General features: G+C 45.0%; 1 protein-coding gene across 4 annotated transcripts in view; it reads right to left on the bottom strand.

Annotated features, from left to right (window-relative positions):
* LOC135239756 (ras-specific guanine nucleotide-releasing factor RalGPS1-like) overlaps positions 1-17,667 on the bottom strand; it is a 126,586-nt gene that overhangs the window by 105,886 nt on the left and 3,033 nt on the right. For 3 of the 4 annotated variants that reach the window (XM_064308690.1, XM_064308692.1, XM_064308691.1), the window contains 3 exons: positions 4,571-4,680; positions 2,461-2,565; positions 1,903-1,953 (listed from right to left, as the gene is read on the bottom strand). In XM_064308690.1, the coding sequence (XP_064164760.1) occupies positions 1,903-1,953; positions 2,461-2,565; positions 4,571-4,627 (213 nt within the window). In that variant the 5' untranslated portion in view covers positions 4,628-4,680. Of the gene's footprint in view, positions 1-1,902; positions 1,954-2,460; positions 2,566-4,570; positions 4,681-5,683; positions 5,867-17,667 lie in introns of those variants that run through there. The other variant, XM_064308694.1, reaches the window with a different exon arrangement.

Raw genomic sequence — 17,667 nt, forward strand, 5'->3', positions numbered from 1 at the left:
AAATTTTTTTTCCCAAGCCCCTTTGGACCAAATACCATGTCTCTGGTTTCCTTCTAATCCTGATTGGTGAGAAGCACTTCACTCCACCATAGTTGCAAAGGGTGAACTGTCAATAGCCACACATTGCTGGTCCTCCCTGTGTGCAAAAAGAAGGCACTGCTAATACATGCATCATGTCTGGGGAACGTGATAATACTTTTCTTGATAATTTATTTTTACAAAGCAGTTTGAACTACATTTTTTTTTTATTGTAATTGTATTGTCACAAGCTACATTTCTCTTTAGGGTAGCTTTGCAGTAGCTTAACTACTTTCAGTAATTGCCACATTGAACAACTACACTTTCAGAGTGATTTCCCCAGCACTGCATACATTAATCATCGAACATGGCATCGATGCTATGGTAGGGCAATCTTACCGTGAGACTGAAATACAGTAACTCATATCTGCCTGCACTCATGTACAGTAACTGCTTGTACTCATGTGCACAGTGAGCTGAAGGACTCTGAGGCACCCGTAGGGGGCGCTCTTTTTTGGAAAGACTGGCCCGTTTGCTTTGCTCAGTGAGGTCACTGCCTTACCTCACCTCAGCCCCAACAGTGCTAATACAGAACACGGATTACGGAAGACACAACGCAGATCAGTGAGAACGGAAAGCAGAACACAGCCTGGGGGAGTGACGTGGGGTCAGGGCGCATTTGGAAACTATAAGAAACGTGGACCCCTCCCCGTGCTGGAAATGCCAGGCCCTGCAGACATGTCTGCCATTCGGTGCTCTGCAACGGGTTCATCCACTTGGGAGGGGGGGGGGGGGGCGGGGGGAGGAGACTTAATTGTGGATTTCATCTGGATTTTCCCCTGATATTTTTGCATGACAACTCTATTAGATCATTTATTATTTTCCTGAGACAAGGAAAATAAAAGAAGAAAGTGCTTCCAAGTGACCTTGTTTTGTATTCAAGATGAATATTTTTGGGGTTCCAGAGAGGTGAAACAAGGGTCCTTGCCTTCTAGGCCAGGATCTTTCAGAGTTATTATTCTGTCTGAGCTTACCTCATTACCAGTGGGGGGGAGGGGGGGGGGGTCTTGGCTGGTCATTTGGTCAAATCTGATCCAACTCGATCACGCAAGCCAACTCGTCCCCCATTCCAAACAACACACAAACTTAATCACGTAATGCACCTAGCCTGCTACTGCTGTGTCTGTTGGAAATCACCAGTCTGTGCTCATTAGCCTGCTGCTGCTCATTAACCTGTGGTATAGTCCAATCACTGTTCGGTGTCTGAAAACCCACAGAAACTAACTGTGTGCGCTGGGAAAAAGCAGGAGCAGTTCTGAGGGTCGGCCATTCCCAGGCAAAGGCTGCTCCATCTTCATTACCTCCGGAGGAGTGCAAACATGCAACTTCCCCCTTTCCCAGAAACTTCCAGGAACATTCCCCAGAAACTTCCAGGAAAAACCTCCCAAGGTTCAGGGGGTCCTTTGTTTATGACCGCTATCAGTCTGCCTGTGCATTACATTACAGGCATTTAGATCATCTTATCCACAGTGAATTATTACACTATTTTCTCATTTCTACATAGCATCCATGTATACAATGGACAGATGGACAAGGACAAGGACACACAGGCACACTCCTGCCTCTTATCGTTTCCTCCATCTCCACCTCAGCTGACATGAAGGGAGTGTCCTGGTGTAAAATGGCCGCCACATCTCACCCAGGTGAGCACCACACCCGGCACTACCGTAAAGCACTTTGAGATCATGTAATGCAATCATATTTTGCTTGTCAATATATGCTAATTTAGGTATATGGACATACACAGATTGTTATGATCTGCATATGCATGCATAGTTACACAAAAAAATGATTATGAATTATTAAATAACTGTTTCTCATTACCTCTGGTTGGATTGCTCTGAAAACAGGGGCATCCATCAGAGTGATCTGGCTCTGCAGAGGGACAAAAGTGAATAATAAGAATGAAAACAATTCATATCTTGTTTCATTTAACACAAAATACATCCATCTTTTTTATTGTCCTGGCAGAGAATCACTGGCTAATGAGGAACTGAAAGGACAGAGAAGTCATGAAAATAATAACTCAAGTAAGCAAAGTAATATCTCTGGTATTTGGTCTGGAGGCTGCCCAAAGGTCAAAGGTCGTCTCTGTGACCTTTCGGCAGGGACTGCCTAACATTCTCATTAAGGGGAGGAGAGCAGCGGCTGCTCCAGCTCAAGAGGGGGGATGACATCATCCTGAAGGGCTGGTCAGATACGAGAAGAGCGGTGATGCCGAATTGCAGTGAGGTTCGGCAAGCCATGCCGTGTGATTCAGATCTCTGAGTCTGTGCCACAGAGTCCCGTGATCTGGGATTAACTACATCTGGCCTGCAGGGCCCCACAAACTGGGATTACTCACAGCCACCCCCCAGGGTCCGGCGACCGGGGATTACTCACAGCGAACTCCTCCGGCGTCACCTTCAGCACGTCGAACACCACGGCATCGTAGCTTTTGGCGTAGTCTGCGCTCGGCCTGTCCAGGGACTCGGAGCTGCTGCTGCCCTGGACCGCGGGACAGACGGACAGATGGGCGTCATCAAACAGACACACTGTTTCAGACGTATGAAACAGAGCAAAAGGCACAGAAGGAGACAAATAGACAGACAAACAGACAGACAGACAAGGGCACACCTTCTTTTTGGTCAACCCTAGTCTGGGAGGGACACAGTGCCCGTAGGGCTACTCAATCCTAATCTTTGAAGGCCACAGTGCCTGTAGGGCTACTCAATCCTAATCTTTGAAGGCCACAGTGCCTGTAGGGCTACTCAATCCTAATCTTTGAAGGCCACAGTGCCTGTAGGGCTACTCAATCCTGATCTTTGAAGGCCACTGTGCCCATAGTGCTACTCAATCCTAATCTTGGAAGGCCACAGTGCCTGTAGGGCTACGCAGTTCTACTCATTCAAAGCCACAGGTTTTCATTCCATGCAGGCCATCCAAAACATTTTATTACTGCTGTCACAGAACCAGGTCCTCTCCCTCTCCAGGAGGGTGAGCGGACTCTTGGCAGGGGTGTGGAAAAAAGCTGGGACACTCATCCTGAATGAGCAGTGCACCAGTCTGAGATACTTTGCCAATTTTTCCCGCTGGCACACAAAGCAAAGATGGCTGCCGTTCCAGAATGGATTTACGGGACAACAAAGGCACCAGCAGCAGTGTCGCCCCAGGCACATTCCGTCACACAGAGCAGAGAGTTACAACTGTGCAACCATTCAACGCAATCTCTGAGCAAACGGACTCACAGTTATTCATTACATCAGTACATCAGGTACATAACCTCTGCTCCCATCTTTCCTCCCACTGCTATCGTCAGGTGGTTGAGCCTGATCCGACAGCACGCTGTACTTCCAACCCCTCGCCCCACTGTGACATCACTGTCGCTCATGCACGTCCATGGCAACGCTTGGCTGCGTGCGCTAAAAGGATGTGCAAGATGAACTGTCCAACAGGCCAGTGGAGAATAGAATAGAGCACAGTGGAACATAATAGAAACTTTATTGTCCGTGTAATATAGAAATTTTCCTTTGGCTTGGCAGTAACATGTAAAAAATGATCAACATTCATCAACAGACAGAAGAACAGACAGAAAGACATACAGATGGAACAGGAAAATCGCAGAGCATTGCAGAACAGATCCACAGGCCCTCAGATTTGTCTGGGTGCTGTTGAGCATGTGCAGATTGTGATTGTGTGCAGACTGAGCATGTGCAGCAGGCTTAGCGTGTGCAGACTGAGCGTGTGCAGACGGCCTCCTCTGTGTGTGTGCCAGGTCCCAGGATACGTCCCCCGGGGAGAGAGCGTGCTCTGGGAGTGGGCAGGGGGGACTGGAGTCTGGCCGTTTTCCAGCCAGCAGGTTAATGGCATGTGCATCAGGGAGGAGGATGGGAGTTGGAGTGCCAGCTGATTTACGAGCTCACGGGGGCTGTGGGAGACGGTGAGAGCATGAGGGGAGCGCTCTCCTTCCTGTCTGTGTCACGATCGCGAACAGGCAGAAGCTGGTCCCTTCTCCTGAGCACGGTAGGAGGAGAGACCACAAGGCCCTTCCTCCATCTGCACCATGGAATCCCACTTCGGCCAGAGTGTACAGCTGTAATCACGTGTGTATGTGTGTGTGTGTGTATTTGTGTGTGTGTATGCAAGTTCACAGGTTGCTTTGTGAGCATGAACATGTTGGTAATAGCATTGGCCAACAACAGTTATTCATTGCATGATTCAGCGGTGAATTATATAAGGAATAACAGAAAAGGCATTTGTGATATTCAAACCAGCCAACAGGGGGCAGCAGTGGCAATATGGAGACATTAAGACGGGTTGTCTCTAACATTTTAATCTGCCATTTCACATTCTCCAGCATTATCACAGTGACAGTATTGGCAAACAACATGGCAAACACTGAGTTATGTTTAGCAGTGAGTGTGCCATGTGCTTGTGACACCAGCATGGTTCTTTAAATGATTAGGAATGCCAGCTCATCCAGTAAAACCACACAAAGGGGGGTTCCTCGTACCTCTGAGGTGGCGGAGGTGACCGCGACGTTGGCCGTCAGTCCGTTCCTTCTGTACATGCTCACGCTCTGCGAGACTCAGCTGGGTGACGCACATGATCCCACACCCATCCCTGAAACACAGATAACACTGTCACACCCATCCCTGAAACACAGATAACGCTGTCACACCCACTCCTGAAATGCAGATAACACTGTCACACCCACCGCTTAAACACAGATAACACTGTCACACCCACCCCTGAAACACAGATAACACTGTCACACCCACTCCTGAAATGCAGATAACACTGTCACACCCACCGCTTAAACACAGATAACACTGTCACACCTACCCCTTAAACACAGATAACACTGTCACACCCACCCATTAAACACAGATAACACTGTCACACCCACCCCTGAAACGCAGATAACACTGTCACACCCATCCCTGAAACACAGATAACACTGTCACACCCACCCCTGAAACACAGATAACACTGTCACACCCACCCCTGAAACATAGATAACACTGTCACACCCATCCCTGAAACACAGATAACACTGTCATACCCACCCCTGAAATGCAGATAACACTGTCACACCCACCCCTTAAACACAGATAACACTGTCACACCCACCCCTGAAACACAGGTAACACTGTCACATCCATCCCTGAAACACATATAACACTGTCACACCCACCCCTGGAACGCAGAAAACACATCTCAGATAACACTGCCACGCCCACCCCTGAAACAGAGATAACACTGTCAGACAGCACTGCTGTCAAAACCAGGGCTGAAAATTCAGAATTGAGCATTTATTTTATGAATCCTGTATATATGTCTGCAATAAAGTCGGATAATCCGACTGATACATTCAGGATGAAATTTGGTTTTCATTAATAGCCTAATTGTACAATGGAAAATATAATTGTGAGGGCTGTTCTTTAGACTGCACAGGCCATTTCCAAGTAAATGAGATTGTGTGCAAGTGTGCCGGCTGCTTTTGTGAAATGCGAGAAAAATCATACATTATTTAAACAAACGGGGGTTCCATGTTCACATCCGCAAGACCGGAAGACTGCCGCTGTGCGTGACGTACCGAGCTCAGCGGGAGTCTTTACGCTACCTGCAGTGTTTATGAGCTCTGCTCTCTGACCGCTAAACCACAGCACTCTCTGATTCGCCGCAGCGCTTTCCCTCCGCAAGCTGCAGAGCGCAGAGCGCCGTGCTCCACCGGTACGGCACTTAAACCCGCCAGCTGGGCCCGGACAGCCACAGAGTCTGCTCATCGGTTCTCAACCCTAAAACGCAGCAGCAATATAAACGCAAGCAAGACGCCAAGGTGAGACACAGCAAGTGTGAAATCAAACTCAACTGATCTATTAAGGAGCCAAGTAACAATGAAAACCAGCAGACCCTGCGTTCCTCTCTGGATGGAGAACACCACAGATGAGGGAGGGCACTGAGAAAATAGTTCAGCCTCAAAAAAAAGTGCTCATGAATGCTCCAGACTCATAGCAGGCCTGGGCCAAATGTGTACTGGTACATTGCACTTTCATTCTAAGGCACTGGCAAAAATACTCAGTATAGGAATTTCAACCAAAATGCACTTCTTCATGAAAGAAGATTTTTTTTCCCTTTCATTGGATAAAATTGATGCTCCTTTTAAAATCGTCAGTAATCCGCAGGAATTTTTACTGGTGTCTAAAGGGTTCAAGTAAAGTACCTGACCCAGGTGAGACTTATATGAGTGGAAAGGATGTAAAAGCGTGGGTCCTGTGAGGTTCCCCATGGGCGATGTCCGTCAACATTCCTCCGCTGACCTGAGAACAGCCATGTTACACCTGTCTGACCAGCGCGCCAAGAGGACGCAGAGCGTGAAAAGCACGCGACGTTTACAGTGGAAACGTTCTCGCACGCGGTGGTATGAGTCTTCGTGTTTTATGGAAGTGCCTCCAGCCAGGCTGTAAAAAACCCAGCAGCACACTTTGGGTGGTTCTCGCAGAAAAGAAAACTTGACTTTTATAGAAATTGCAAAACGTAAAAAAAGGAATAAAAGCCATTTTCTTCATAATTGTGTTAAGACCAAGTCATTTGCGGCTTTTCGCTTTTCAAGCGCCAAGGTTGAAATGACACACAAATGCACACACACACACACACAAACACATTGCGGTGGCCACACAGCACTTCGGGACCAAATGAGTAAATTAAACAGAAAATGAAGCCGCAGCTGCAGGAGCATTTGACGCAGCAGCCAAAAACAATGACGCCACACCGGGCGGAAAGAGCTGGGATTAAAGGCTACGCCGAGCGTGCACCCAGAGGAGGCGGTTGGCTTCCACTAGCGTTAGCATTGGCGTAAGCTCGATAAACAATGTAACATTTTCACACCTCCATCCGCTCGTCTACCAAGTCCTTGGCAGGCCTTTCCAGATCGTAACGGTGCCGCCGAGCGGTCAGACCGTCAGACGCGGCTAAGAGCCAGAAAAAATCGACCACACGCATTCGCTAGGGCTAACCGCGCATCTCACTCTATTTTACCATACATCGCTTTTTACAAACAGGAAAGAAATGCAATTCATAGCTGTGACACGCAAAGTAAAACAGCTTGTTTGATGAATTTCGGTCTCCAAAACATGATGCAGGACAGCAACAGCACAAGGCAACAACAACAGCGTGGCTGAACTTTGTATGGAATAAGAACGTAAGAGCAGAAGAATGCTTGGTGAGGAGAGACGGCCGTTTAGCCCTTCTAGGGTCCTCATATTTCCTACTGTCTAGAGATCATCCAGCAGTGTCAAGCCTAAATTTAAGCACACCAAGAATGCATGATTTTGAGATTGTAATGGTTTTTGCAGGGTTTTTTGTCATTGGAATACATAAGGCTGAAACTGACTGCATTCTGAGTTCCTATTAATGTATGTGAATTAATATTAATGTACGCTTGTAGTTGGGGTGGGAAGTGGTAGCAAATTTTAATTCTCTGTCTTATTTACCGATCATTACTGTGATTTGATTTAAATTACATAGAAAGAGTAAGGCGATTCCTTTTTTGGCATATTTACCAAAGGAATGACCCAATAATGGCATATTTTAATTCTAGAGGACAATGCGACAACGCATTACTTGGAAACTGATGCTTCTGGGCACCTGGTTTTTCAGTTTAATTCTACTACATATTTTTTATTTCCCCAAGATTAGCAGTAAAAAGTAAAAAAACAACAAACTGAATCTTTTATTTGATCATTTACCTATCATTGCAAAATTTTAGTCATTAGTACCAGAGTAACTTGCATCACTGGACTGCCTTTACACAGTTAAGGTAATCTGTTCTTCAGATGAAGGGCCCAAATATCTAAGCCTACAATTAAATTATTCCCAGAATAAATTTTCCAATTTGCAAGTAAAGATTCAATGTATTTAAAAAAACTGATCAGTCAGGAATAAGGGTATATATTTTTTACAGTGTAAACAGTCCTACAACTTTCTATATCGTTAAGACTCACTTTGTAGGAGGTTTAGCCACGAAATAATATTCGCCAATACTAAAGCTCCCCCTAGTGTACAAACAGAGAATTGTGCATGTCATTGGGAAAAATGTTCACAATCTCCAGCATTGGGAGGAAAATTATACCATACATTAGAACAGTGGTCATGTTGACTCAGAATTCAGTGTTTCTTTACACAGAAAAAAAAGAGTCCAACATACAGTAAAAAAATGCACTGCATTCTATAAACGCAGATATTCCAAGGTCGTTTTGAAGATCACAACATTGTTTTTATCAGAACGTGAAAGAATCAGTGTAAAATTCAGATTTTGAAATGTCCTGCTAACGCAACCATACACTGATTAATAACATTCCATTATTCATTAGCATCATTAACATTTGAAATACTGTCACTATATGTGATGACATTTATTTTAAACTTTTGGCATAACAATGCAATTGCAATTCACAGTTTATAAAAATAATCAAACCCTCACTTGCGACACAGGCTTGCCCTTTCTGATTTTAATTTATTAAACCTCCAATATTCCTCTAATAAGTTTGAACTATTCCCCTTCTAATGTATTACCCCCTCACCCTTTAAAATGATTCCCCCACAGCTGATAGATTTTCTGATAAGGCCCACAGTAAGCCACAGGACCACATATTGCAGCCCTGTGTAATGTCAAGACTCCTGCCCCGCCCTGCACCACCCAGTGCTTGCAGAGTCTGCTCCCATCAGCTGTACATTAAGCACATGAAGTCCTCTGATGCAGCAGCTGCGTAGCTCAGCAGCAGGACTGCAGAGAGAAAAAGAGTGTAATGGTGGCAGGGAGAGGATGAGCGAATACTTCCATACTTTTGGAAAAGACTGTTACATGACTCAGTAGGGAAGGTGATACTTAAACCAACCAAAAGGGGGCAGCAGAGTTCAACAGTCACATTGAGACTGATCATCTCACAGCGTTTCTGAACCTACATTCAGTGATCCAGACAAGCAAATGCTTGCTATTATAGTGTCTCCATCGTTATCCCTTATATTACCGCTTCACATAAATTGCAATATCGGTCCTTGTCCTTCGGTTCTTGCGTGTTCACAATCAAAGCCCTCTCCGCCCTGTTTTTGCCCCCCGGCAGGACACACTGCAGAGTGACAGAAGATAAGCTACTGACTGGAGACCCTCCTTGAGACAATGTCTGTATCCAGTGGAAAAGCACACAATTTCACACATGAAGAGACACGTATGCGCACAGAACTCCAGAAATGTGCTGACAGTGTCCCCAACAAGCACAGAAATAGGGCAATCGTGCACAAACGCACACACACTAGCACACACACCAGAAGGCCAAACAGCAGCTTATATCACGTGACACTCCAGGTCGCCATAGACGTCTCTCCTGACGTCAGACGCCAGCGTTTTGGGCTGAATGCAGTTGTTGATGATGGCCGAGTTGTGAAGGGCAGGAGGAGAGAGCTGGTGACTCAGATGTCTGAGCACGCTCCCTGGTGTTAAAGCCGCACACAGTCACAGGGCAGAGGTGCCAGACTGTCCAATCAGGCGACTGACTGAGGACAGGAGACTTGATGAGATGGGGGCAACCCTGCTGTCTGTAACAGACTCTCAGAGGGGAGGCCACCGGTAATTATGCACTGCCCTGCAGGCTGCTGGTCAAGATGTGGATTCAATATTTATGTACGCACACACACACACACACACACACACACAGACACACACACACACGTACACACACACACACACACACACCATCCCTCACCAGGAAGGCGGGAGACCATATGGAGCTCTGTGCAACAGCTGAGAAGGTTTCCAGAAAATCATTTCAATCCAGCTCACACGCTGGGTGCTAATCGACACCCAGTTCATCTCCATGCTAATTACACAGGTACTCCAAAGTCACTTTAGCATAAAGCCAAAATAAGAGAGAGAGAAAGAGAAAGAGAGTGAGAGAGAGAGAGAGAGAGAGAGAGAGAGAGAGAGAGAGAGAGAGAGAGAGAGAGAGAGAGAGAGAGAGAGAGAGAGAGAGAGAGAGAGAAAGAGAGTGAGAGAGAGAGAGAGAGAGAGAGAGAGAGAGAGTGAGAGAGAGAGAGAGAGAGAGAGAGAGAGCGAGAGAGAGAGAGAGAGAGAGAGAGAGAGAGAGAGAGAGAGAGAGAGAGTGTGTCTTTGTGTGCAAGCCTCATGGGAAACTGCTTGACAGACACTTGAAGGCAAGGATTAGCACAGCAGGCAGGCAGCTCAGCAGAAGCCTTGTTCCTAAACGTGACTGTGACCCTCCTCCCCTGAGAACAGCACCGGCTAAAATGCAGGACACAGCTCTCACTGAAAAAGCTGAATATGAATGTTAGAAATGTAGAGAGAGGGTTAGCCTAAGCTAAGGAAAGAGAAAACCGCATCAGCAGAAAATTTCAGGGAATGCTTTTCCTCCCTTAAAAATTGAAACTGGTTGTTGGCTGTAAGTCCTTAAAATAAAATGAAAAACACTTGCCGAAAAACTGAGCTTCCAAAAGTCCCGTTTAACAAACCTAATGCCAAACAAAGCTAAGAAAATCCTCAAGGCTGCAATCTAATCTGATTCAGCTATTTCTTGTTCATCTAACATTCAGCTTATTTGTTTTACAGACTGAGATTGCCGTAAATCAAATGTCAAAGTACACAAAATATGACGTCCCTAGAAACCTATCGTACACCTCTGAAGTGCGCTGAAGGTAAAGACTGATTCAAAGCCCTTTGACCTGTGGTCTGTAGGGAAGACTCAGGAAGGACATCTGTAGTTAGTCTTAATCACATGAGGATAGTGCCACATGTTCAGTCTGTTAGTGATGAACACACAGGACAAAGAAGAGCACTTGCCTTACAAATTTTCTGAAAATCCCCATACTGGTTTTGAACTCTCCCTCCCCAAAAAAACTGTACACAGCTACGCTGCACTGGAGATCCTGAAGTCTGAAGAACTGAACAACTTCCTCAATAACGAATTCAGCAGAAACCGTTACAGGGGAATACAGTCTGGCACAGACGCACCTGGTCATTGAGGAGCATGAAACAGATCTGGGGTCAGTGAGAACACGCAGGTCAGGGCTGAGCACGTGCTAAGTGAAACAGCTGGGTCACTCAACACCCTAATTCACATGATCCTCATGAATAAGCAATGAAGTATTGGGATGGTAATTGATTCATGCGCAGTTAGCCTAGCCTCAAGAAATTGACATAATATAACAATATTAATGATAAACTGATCCATTATCGAAACACGGCATCCATAATAAAGACAGGAGGCTTTGAAAATGTCTGAATCCCATTTAGGGCCGATGGTGCTAACGCTAACAGCAACAACAAAACTGCCACTACTTTTACTGCTACCACAGAAACATAAGCATCATCATTTTCACAATCATCATCATGCAGGCCTTTTGTGAAGTAAAGAAAAAAGCATAATTTATCATAAAGAAGCTCTCCTCACCCACTAGCACAAGAGCACACACACGCACAAGCACACTCACACACTCTCTCTCTCAGCCCTATTATCAGAGTGGGGTTGTGTGCTGCAGTTGCCGTAGCAATGGTGCACGCTCTGTTTATGCTTTTGTCTCCAGTTCCTAGGAACAGCTGCTAGAGCACCAGGGGAACTTAGGCCCCCCAAAATCTCCCTCTCTTCTGCTCTCCTTTCTCCTTTTCTTTCCTCTACCTCCTTTCCTCTGAATTTCTCTCTCGCTCTATTCGGCATCTCAATCCTGCCATTCTCCCTCTCCTCAGCATCTACCTCTTCCCTCCTCCTCCCTGCCCTAAATATTCTACACTCTTCAAACATCTGTCCCTCCTAGATCATTTAACTTTTATCTGGCTCCACATCTGTCCTTCTCCATATGTCTTTCAACATCACCCTCTCCTCCGCCACCTCTTCCTTCACCTTTCTCCATCCCTCTCTCTCCTGCATGTCTCTCTGCAGTGCTTAAACTCTTACATCTCCAACCTTTAACAGTAATGCTGCAAAACTCAGTCTCTCAGTCTTTAACAGTAATGCTGCAATACTCAGTCTCTCAGTCTTTAACAGTAATGCTGCAAAACTCAGTCTCTCAGTCTTTAACAGTAATGCTGCAAAACTCAGTCTCTTAGTCTTTAACAGTAATGCTGCAAAACTCAGTCTCTCAGTCTTATGCTGCAAAACTCAGCTCCAGTCCTTCTCCAGTAATGTCTGCAAATCACTCTCTCGTCTTTACACGTATGCTGCATACTCTCTCTCAGTCTTCTACAGTAATGCTAAAACTCTACTCTCATCTTTAACAGTAATGCTGCAAAACTCAGTCTCTCAGTCTTTAACAGTAATGCTGCAATACTCAGTCTCCCAGTCTTTAACAGTAATGCTGCAATACTCAGTCTCCCAGTCTTTAACAGCAACTTGACTGCAACGCGCTGTCTCTCCAAGGAAAAGCAGCATAAAATTGAACTTCTGCACCCAAGCGTCCCACCTGGGAATCAAACTGGTGGCCCTACGATTGCAGTTAAAGCCCATTCGGTGATCAAAGATCCCAGCCGTGTCACAGGGGGCCCATTAAAAACAACCCTGAGGCTGGAGAGGCACTCAGGAGGATCCAGGGTGTGCCAATAATGGGAGAGGCTAATGACCACAGCTTGCACTTCACGGGACTCTAATTTGGTGAAGAACGTTAATTCACAACCTACTATTTTGAGGTGGCAGCTTCCAAAAGTCTTCCCATAGAGAGCATAATAATCATATTAAATTTCAATTTTTATAAGGGGATACAACAGCACTGAATGGAGCACACCAGTGAGGTTCTCACACACACTGTGATCTTCACAAAAGAACAGCCAACTGCCATCAAATTCTAAAAGCAGAAACGACTGACCGTCAACTATTTGGACTTTTGCTCACATCTCGAATGAACAGAAGCATAAAGCAACATAACAGCTGTTAAGGCTCAACATGCATGTTACTGCAAATGGTATCTACTTAATACTGCACTGCATCTCTAGCAACCATGTCTCCATTGGTCTTCATTAAAGGGCTAGGATTTAGAGCAAGTAGCTCTGTTTCAAAGAAACATAAACAAAAGCTTTGCTGATAAGACTAGAAAGCTATAATGAATCTTTCACAGAGGCTGCATGTAATATCCCTCTCAAAACATTAGAAGTTATTTAAGATGTTTTTGGAGAGCCAAGCAAAAGCAGGCTGCCAAAAATAACGTTTTCTTCTTCCAATTGATGAATCTACTTTTGAAATATAGAACGCCGTGTAACGGAGCGAACCCTCCGTTCCTGCTAGGACACTATTTTTTAAAAGGAACGGGTTTTTACTGTGCATCCGCTTATGGTAGCGGTTGTTTGACGTGAGTCGGCTGCTTTCATAAGTGTGGTGTGCACCATTTATGTTTGCCGGTTTGTCAATTCAAACACATTCGCTACAGTACATTTGTTCACCACCATAATGTACTGCAAATAACTTGAAACTACACATCTGGTTTCAAACATTAAATTGATTTATTTTAGTATAGCACCAATAAACACAATGTTCAAACTGTAATGACGTAATCCTAACGTCACGATTCTGCGCAATTTTATTGGAAGCGCTGGACAAGAATTGGCTATTTTAGACGAGGGGAGACCATTAAGTGCATTCGGTAATATCTTCATAAAAACCTCTCTCTGAACCAGTAAAATTAGATATATATCACAGTAGATACACAGATTTAATTTATATAGAATATATTATTTTGTAAAAGATGGTAAGCTAAGTAAATAATGTACAGTAACTTTTCGGGAGATTGACTGAATATTTAAAAAGGAATAGCCATAAGCTCATATCATAACACAGCTTACATTCACTTTGTACACTTCTGCTCACAAGTGTTCAGATGTAATTGTCATAGGTACCACTTAATTCGGATTCTTCTGTTTGTGAACATAAATGTTTTTATTATAGTCTCAAGAGAGGGCACTTGTAAATAGGCATCCCACTGGGGCAAGGACAGGTTTGAGTCCATTGCCAAAAGTGACTGGTACAGGCAGTGGCCACCGACCATGTGGACACAACGTGATACGTTTCTATAGGTCCTCGTCGTCTCCAAAAAATTAAGGCTAGTGTTCTTTCTGTTCTCTCTCAGATTTTTATACTTCACATTTAAAAAAACACTTCTCTCTGAAACCTGCTCAAACTTAATGACTTCATAACACATGGTAGATACACAGATGTTACATTTTATAAGAATAGTACTTATTTTCAGTAGAACTGCAGTTGTAAGCCTAATCATATTATAATGTACAGTAAACTTTGGAAAGCATTGGCACAAAATATTTTAAAACAGGAACTAGCCTATAAGCTCATATCAATATACACAAGCTTTACAATTACACTTTGTACACATTCTGTAACTCACAAGTGTTCAGAAATGTACCTATCCTTAAGTTCACAGGTCACCACTTTCATATTCAGGTTCTGCTCTTTTGTGCAACCAAAATCAACCAACTGGTTTGACCGACCACACAACTAGTGTAAGAATACCTGTGACTCCAAAAAGACCAGAGGGCACATCAAGGAGTAGGCTATCATCCACTGGTGGCCAAGGACAGGCTGTCTGTGGTCACACGCACACACAAGGGGGGTGCTGGAACAGGGCAGGGTGGGACGGCCATGTGGGACAGAAGGGTGATACGTTTTTGCGTACCTCAGGCGGTCCATCTGTCCGTCTGTCAGGCAGTGAATGGGAAAGGGGGATTAAGGGCGCTGCCAGAGTACCTGCGAGTGAATGAAACGGATTACCTCCCTACTGGATGTAATTGAGCTTTCTGTGGAGGGGGGTTTATTGTTTCCATTATAATTTATTGTGAGGGTCACCAAGCTAAATCGAGCTGAACTGGCACAGGTTGCCCAACAACAGCACAGAAAAAAGGCTCCAAATAGCCCACGGCCGGAAAAGCAGACTCATCTGGCCTGTCAGGCTCATACTCTTACAGTATTATAAGCCTGACCAGGTTGTTCAAAACCTGACAGCACTATGAGCCTGACCAGGTAGCTAATAGCGTTACAATACTATAACCAGGCTCCTGCTACTTTGATATAAGATATGCTGAATCAAACCTCCATGCACTTGCTTTTGCTCTCCCAACCAAGAATTCAACACTTGGTTTTACAAAAAAGGGAGGAGACACGGAAGACCTAAAGGTCGGCCAATTAGATGTCCCCAGGTCAGTAAATATTAGCCCTTTGAAGGCAGGTGTTTAGCAAACAGCCATGAGCGTTGTTAAGTGGTCACTATGAAAGTGGCTCTTCACAGTCGGCCAACTGGCAATTGGGTCGTCATAGATACAGTGAGCAGGAACCCAGTCAGCAGTGTTGCCACACTTAGCAATTTTCCACCAAATGGGCTAGTTTTTTTTCCACATTGGGCTAGAAAAAATAGCCATTTTTGAAAAGGTCATTTGAAAATGTGCTGCATCTTTTCTTGGTCAACAAATACAAATACAAAGTTCAGCATCATCATTGTTCAGTGTCCCAGTCTCCTTTCACTCCTCACAGTTTGAACTGACCATCCTAGAACACTCATTTTGTAAAAGCCTGTATTTTGTGGTTTGTATAATTTTGTTTTTTCTTTCATAAACCACAAGGTTTGCATCACGCCTCAAAAAAGATCTCTAGTGATAGTATAATAATTTTTTATATTATACTATATTATTTTTTCCCCCTGCATATTCAAAGAAACTCATATGTCAAGATAAACCCCAACACTACATATCTGTGATACCAGAGCTGTATCTGTCATGCCCTCACTCCATAACTGTGTCAGCCAAACTGAACCTATCTGTCACCACAGGAAGCTGACTGAACTGTGCGACAGCCTCACCCTCAGTCTTAGGCCTCGTAATGTGTTCTTTCAGAGTGCGTCAGTTCTCCAGGCATGCTCAGGGAACAGCAATGCCTCTCTGGAATTCAGTGGGCGAAAGCGGGTTCCGGTTTCGAGCATGCACTCTTTACACAGAAACACAGAAACACATGTACGTGTGTGTGTGTGTGTGTGTGTGTGTGTGTGCGTGCGTGCATGCATGCGTGCGTGTGTACTGCAGCTCATGTTGCATAAGGTTGAGCCTCTCCACTCAGCTGAGACCTGCATGTTTGTGGGCGGAGTCTGGAATGCCAGCCTGCTCCCCTCCTGACCCCACAGTGTCGACCCAACAGAACAGACGTTGCCAGAACACAGCATTTAATTTGTCCTCCTCCAAAATACTGAAGCTCCCACCCCCACGAAAGGAAACTAAGGGGGTGCTCCAAGACAGACATGGTATGCTATGAATGCTAAAATGATGCAGCTGCACATCAAGGACAGACTGTAAATGTTAAAGAGGATCACAGTTGACAGATGGCTGGTGCTGAAAGGGAAGTGAGGGAGACTGCAGTGCTGAGTTTCAGGCACACCGTTCCTGCGATGTGCTTTGGGGGGGGGCTCTTGCCTCACCAGTTTCTTTGGCAGTGTGCGTTTTCACTTTCACTTGCAGGCACATGTAGTGAGTAAACACCATCCTGACTGTGTGTGCATACATGTGTGCGTGCGTGTGTGCATGTGTGTGTGCATGTGTGGAAACACCTCCCAAGGAGTGCTCCAAATTATAGTTTTTGTCAATATGTTGTTCAACCTAATGTTAACAGAACGTTCTGCCAAATGAAAATTCCCAGGAAGACAAGGGCTGCAGAAACCACCCATGCAGTTCTTATAAAGTGCTGACTGATTACAGATATTTTCAAAATAAAGCATCTTCCACTATTCACCAACATTTTCACCAAAATTCAGTAGAATTATTCCTTCACGTGATTGCGGTTTGTTAACACCCTCTCGCTAAAAATTCTCAGGGATCTACAGCAGTTTTTATTTTTTTACTATTCTTTGGCCCTGGTCTGCGGGACACTGGCTAACACTGCACGTGTCCTTTCAGATATCAGAGCAAGTTTAAGGTCTTTTTAATGTTTCTCTGAAGTAATTCAGTAAGTGTTTTAAAAATGAAAACTGGACATTCTTGGCTCTACATACCTCACATTCACCAAACACCAGTCACTCAGGAGTTCCAGGTGCTTTCCAGTGAACCACTTACAGGTGTTTCTGGTGAAGTAGTTATAGGTGTTTTCCGGTTATTAATAACTGGCCGCATTAACAATCCAAATAAAATTATTGAATAGAAATAACACACAGAAATGTTTTTTCCAATCCATTACAGCAGGCACACAACTCCCACATGGTTTACAATGAAATGAACAGCATACACTTGTTAAGTGATGCCAGCATTCAACAGTAACCCCGTAGAGGATATACAATTGCAAATTCAACAGAAATAGACACCAGGGGGCTGAGGAGTTCCTACAGCACTAGTCTGGAGATGCTGCCCCAGCAGGACAGACCTCTGCCTGCCCCGCGAAATTGAGATTCAGCCGGAACGGCACGAGGGGGAGGAACCGGGAAACCGTGCGGAATTCCTCCGGTGTTACTCAGCGGTTTCGAGGCGATCAATGGCATGCCTCGCATAGTTCAGCTGGCTGGCTGGCCGAAAGCAGCGCGGGTGTCTCTGTCTCCCATGCAGCGGCCTGGGACTGCGGTGCATGTCAA

This window comes from Anguilla rostrata, chromosome 14 (assembly GCF_018555375.3).
Source record: "Anguilla rostrata isolate EN2019 chromosome 14, ASM1855537v3, whole genome shotgun sequence".
Classification (NCBI taxonomy): domain Eukaryota; kingdom Metazoa; phylum Chordata; class Actinopteri; order Anguilliformes; family Anguillidae; genus Anguilla; species Anguilla rostrata.